The following is a 5,575-nucleotide window of genomic DNA, read 5'->3' as shown; positions in this document are numbered from 1 at the left end:
TGTATAATACTACATGATATGTATAGCCAGTACAAAACTCGACCAACTAGGAAATGCCCAATCAAAATTCTCTTTTAGAAAGGAGTCAAACGGCGCATGAGCCAGCTGCCGCCCAATACTTGAAGATAAGCCTTGGCTTTTACACTGAAACTAAACCATAAGTCCATAATAATGCATCAGCGAGACAATGTGTATTTTGAGGATCTACTTGCATGCACAACAATGTTATAAATCAAAGGCAAGCACAAAGTTTCAAACATAAACACATATTTCATTTATTCATAGAGGGTCGCCAAGCTTACAGCACTCAACAATCTGCCTGTAAAAACAGGGATCTGGCAAAAAAAAACAACCATACAAGGCTGTCAAGGCAAGGCTTCTAGTAAGCGCCTCGCAATGGCCACGATCACCATGAACACCAGGCATCCCAAAGAGACCGTAAAAAAGATGCAACCCTACATGACCAGTACACACCATGGAGAACAGCACACACACACAACACATCAAGACTCTAAACATGACAACCAAACACACCGCACAAGTCCACAGACGCTCCAGCACCAGCAGCATCTGGCAGTTGAGTTAGAACTGTGATAGTCCAGAGCTGTCAATGGATCACCAACGCCTGCAACAGTAAAACGAAAGAGGACCTGGACACTATGGCAACCTAAAAAGAACTTATGACTGTAAGGGCAAGGACCAGTGTCTGGATCTAGGGGCAGGATGCCAGTGATGGCAGCCGAGGCTCAAAAAACAGATAAACCCCCTGAGAGGTGATCTGTGAAAAACGAGCACTCCGCTAGAAAGCGCCCCCTAAAACAACTGGTCCTTGAACAATGTGGAAGCCCACCATAATGACCGGCATGCGAGCCAAAAACCTGAAGACCGTCTGGTTGTGCTACTGCTAAGGTCGTATATCTGCATCTGGAAGTGGCTCCCAGTAGACATGAGCCCCTTCCAGCAATGGCTCATCTTGTCTGCTGCCTATGCAAGGATGTCGCACCACCAGAGCTTTTTCTCCAGGGATGCGATGTTGTGGTTGCCAATCATGTTGCAGAACTGAAGATTGAGGCCCTCTAGAGACTGGCCAAGGTTGCCCAAGAACGGCACACTCTTCTGAGTAACCTTAGAGCAACCAGACAGTGAGAGAACACGAAGCTTGAGGTGCCTTGCAGATGCCAGCATGGCAACACCATAGTCACTAACCATGCAGTTTGAAAGATCAAGCTCGGCAAGCTCGGTGCAGCTCTCAGACATGGTGAAGAGGCTAGCATCTGTTATCTTGCTGCAACCCTCAAGGCTGACTTTCTTCAGAGATTTTCCATGTCGCTTCACCAGAGAGGAGACAGCCACATCTGTGATGTTCTTGCAACCACTCAAGTCAACCTTGATCAGACCAGATTCAGAAGACTGGATCAATGGAAGAAGCCCATTATCAGTGACCTCACCAAGACCACTCAAGTCAACCTGCTCCAACTGAGGGCAAATCATCCCTACCACGGCCAAGCTTGCATTGGTGAAACCTGGGCAGTCCTTGATTGTAAGGAAACGAAGTGAACGGCAAAAAGGAAGTTGTGGCACAGAGCAGATATCCTTGATCCCCATGCATTTCACCAAAGAGAGAGCCCTGAACTTCTGGCTGCAGTTGAGGAAAGCAAGAATACCAACAAGAGTAACACGGTTGCATTCCTCAAGCTGTAAGTTCTCAAACACCTTTGCTGATTCTGTGAAGGCCTTAAGGCCAGCATCCGACACATGTCCGCACTTCCTCAGGTAAAGCTTCTTCAAGCTTGGGCAGAACTTGGCAATAGAAGCGAGCGCAAGATCAGTGACTCCAGGGCAAGAGGTAACACTCATGCACCTGAGATTCTGCAGGCCAGCAGCATTAGCCATCACCCAGAAACCCCTCTCACCAACAGTAGCAAGACGAGTAAGTGAAAGGTCAGTGATGGCCTTCCCGTAGTATCCAATCACAGCAAGTGAAGCATCAGTTATGTTCAGTCCCTGGAGCCGGATCTTAGCAAGCGAAGCAGTGGCAGAGCACACCAGGCTGGAGATGCCTTGGTCACCAACAAGAGGACAGTTCTTGATGTTCACAGCTTGCAGTTTCATGCAGCTGCGGCCAATTGCCCTCAAGCCCTCATCGCCAACACTAGAGCATGCCTCGATGGTCAGAGACACCAAGTCGGGGCACCCCTGCGCAAAAGCGGCGAGGCCCTTGTCTGTGATGAGGGGGCATCGAGAAATATCCAGACGCTCCAGCAAGGGGCACCCGGCGGCGATCTCCACAAGTCCAGCGTCGGTGATAAGAGGCACGTCCCAGAGCGCGAGCGAGCTGAGGTTGGGGCTGCCGCGTGCAACCGCCGAGAGTCCTTGGTCTGTGACGCCACGGGCCGGGTGGCTTCCACGGACGGAGAGCTTCTCCAGCCCGCCACAGGATCCGGCGACGACGGCCATGGCGGCCAGGCGGACGTCGGTGGCCTCCTTGCCCTCGAGGACCCTGTCAACGCACCGATCCGCGGGGACCTCCTCCTTATCCTCCTCCATGACGAACTCCTCGTTCAGGTCCGGCAGCGACGGGGTGTCCGCCGCCGCGGCGGCCTGGCCGAACTCGGAGACCCGGATGCTGCCGAGGAGCGCGAGCCAGCGGCGGGAGACGCAGGCAGCGGCGCCGCGACGGCCGGGCACGCGGCGCAGGATCTCGAAGAGGCACTCGTCCGGGAGCGCGTCGAGCGACGGAAGCTGCCTCTGCTTCTTGGCCGCCCTCACGCACTCCGCGGCCGCGGCGGCCACAGCGGACGCGGCCACTAGCGTGCGCTTCCGCTGCTGCACGGCGCCGCGGCAGAAGAGTCCGGCCAGCTCAGCCGGCGCCGAGACGAGGCACCCGTCATCTGGTCCATCCAAGAAGCAACCAATTAACCATCAGAACGGGATGCCACACGTAATCCCTCCCTCCCAGCGTAAAATCTCAAATCGATCGACAGAGCTCCTAAGAAAAGAAGAATAAAGAGGATGTTTTTCGCCCTCACCTCCGTAAGCGTAGAGCGCAGGCATGTCTCCGAGTCACCCAACACCGAAGCGACCCCTTCCCCTCCCACTCGAATCAAGACCAGAAGAACGAGCACCACCGGATCTGAGGCACCGAAGAGGGCCGGAAGCATTTACAGCCCGCCGGAGCAAGGAAAACGGAACCCTGTCGCCGCCGGCGACAGGGAAAAAAGGAAGCGAAGGAAGGAGGGGGAACCTCGGTGGGGAGAGGGGAGGAGACCGACCTAGGGGAGGAAAAGAAGACGGCGAAGAGATGGGAGAGGAATATAGGGGGTAGAGAGAGAAAAGGGTGGTTGGCAGCTTGGCCCGCTTGCGTGTGGCACTGTGGCCGCGGCCTGGCGGAGCGGATGAATCCGGATCGGGGAAAGGAGAGCGCGCACCCTTGTCCCTTGGTGCGCCCAAGGGACGTGGCGGGGGCCTCGGCGTCGCGTGCCCCTCGACACCCGTGGCGCCAAGTTGCATTGCACCGCACGCGGCGAGCTGGATTCATTGAACCTCCGCGCTGGACAGGTACGGCCGTACGGCGTAGAGCGGGGTCGTTTGGATGGAAGCAGATGAAAGTGGTAATAGAACCGCTAGATAAATTTAATATTTTAAAATAAATATTCATAAAATTTTATGTTGATTTTTATTATACTATCAAGCTCATTATTATAAATAAGAATAAAATATTGTATAAATTGTTTTATGTGTTATTTACTTCCTACAATAAAAATATAAAAAATTTGTCGAATTTGTTTTTAAATCCATACCAAATTTTATTTATACCTATCATTTGAGAAGATATAAGATGAATTTAAGGTTTACCTTTTATAAATCTTTACAATCTCAATGTTAAAAATAAGAATACACATTTATATGGTAGATTTTATATCCTATTTATTTGCAATCAAAGAAAAACGACCAAAAAACTGATTACCGAATAAATATTGTTTCCGATTGTTTTCATCCCTTACTAGATACAGATGTACAGGATGTCTTCATTGGATCATACAAAGCATTATTTTACACTATATATTACATTATTTATAGAGTAAATTTTAAAATGAGAGATATAATAGAAGATATGATAAGTAATCTGCTCGAGACAGTCTAAACACTAATCAAGACTACATCTCTTTTCTTCTCTTCTCTATCTTTACTCCTATAAAGTATCAGTTTTCCTAGTTTTCATTGTCGTCCCTTTAAAAAATATTTATGTTTTTTTTCTAATCTAACTCGCGGTCCACTGTCATCGTGTGTCGTTACCTCCTAGATAAAACAAGAGAAAACACAAAACCCAACATAACGCAAAACTGCACGGAGCGCAGCACTCCTGAATAGTATCATATGTCCACCTCGCTAGATGAAGTAGGACGAACGATCGAGTTAGCTATAAACCTGGTTTCCACTGTCACCCCTTTTGCAAAAAAAGTCATTATACTTCTTTTTAATCTAACCTGGGATCCACGCTCATCGTGTGTTGTCATAAGGCCATGAGAAATCGTCCAAGCACAACACGACATGAAGCCACACGTAGCACAATGCTCTCGGGTAGTACCACCTTACTAGCTGAAGAAGGATAAGCGACCGAGTTAGCTATAAAAAAGGGGCATGTCAGATATTCAACTAATATCTTTCTCGGACTTTTAGCTAAGATAAAGTACAATATTTAATATCTAGTATGTGAGTCATATGTCCACTTTAATTTTAAACTTATTTTTTGTAGGGAGGGTCCACTTTAGTTTTAAATTTTTTTATAGAGAGGGTCCATCACAGTGTGTTGCCATTGTGCCCTCATGTGTTGTACAACCATTGCAATATAACCATTGCAATATATCGCCAAATATGATTGGTGTCGTTGCAAGGTGCATGCATTGTACTAGTGCATGCATTATGAGGGTGTTTGGTTCCCTTAGTCAGCCTTCTAAATTTTAGGTACTAAACTTTAGTCCATAGAATTTCTATTTGTAAAGTCTCATTTAGTCATATTGTTTGCCAGTTTAGCGACTAAAAGTACTAAACTTTAGTTTAGGAGGTGGGAACCAAACACCCTAGGGATAACTTTTTCCAAGAAATCAAATAAGTTAGAAATAATTATATTGATGATGATAAATCCTTTTATCCTAAATAAGTTAATGTATTAAAGTAGGTTAGAGTTACAAAACAAATAGAAACCACCTCATGATTTGGACACATGGATGCTTATTTTCTATGCACTTCTATTCAATGCTAAATCTTTATAAAGTTATTTTCTAATTACTGCTTCTTCTCATATCAGCTTCGGTTTGAATTTTTAATGTGTAGTTGTACTTGGGGTATCTGAGGGGTTTTTAGGTCTGCTCAAGGTTCCAGCTCCATCATTGTGGTTCTTGAGTTGAATTCTCGCTTCATTACTCTTTTGATTGAGTATTTTATTTGATCTTTGCCTTCCAAGTTGGAGAAGGGTTTTGTAGTTGAATTTGGGTTGAGAAACTATTCTAGAACCATTGCCACCTACGGTATGGGTTGATTCAATTCGAGGACAAGTTTCTAACTAAATTGTACT

At 47.1% G+C, this 5,575-nt stretch overlaps 1 protein-coding gene across 1 annotated transcript; it reads right to left on the bottom strand.

The window, feature by feature from the left end:
- Nucleotides 1-253: 253 nt before the first annotated feature.
- LOC100194025 (F-box family member) lies at nucleotides 254-3,274 on the bottom strand. The gene is made up of 2 exons (NM_001139088.2): nucleotides 3,030-3,274; nucleotides 254-2,891 (listed from the first exon to the last, which is right to left on the bottom strand). The coding sequence occupies exons 1-2, from the start codon at nucleotides 3,052-3,054 to the stop codon at nucleotides 985-987; spliced, it is 1,932 nt and encodes a 643-aa protein (NP_001132560.2). The 5' UTR covers nucleotides 3,055-3,274; the 3' UTR covers nucleotides 254-984.
- Between the last annotated feature and the right edge of the window lie 2,301 nt (nucleotides 3,275-5,575).

This window comes from Zea mays, chromosome 5 (genome assembly GCF_902167145.1).
Source record: "Zea mays cultivar B73 chromosome 5, Zm-B73-REFERENCE-NAM-5.0, whole genome shotgun sequence".
Classification (NCBI taxonomy): domain Eukaryota; kingdom Viridiplantae; phylum Streptophyta; class Magnoliopsida; order Poales; family Poaceae; genus Zea; species Zea mays.
The sequence above is the reverse complement of the archived record's forward strand: the minus strand, read 5'-3'. Positions and strand labels throughout refer to the sequence as shown.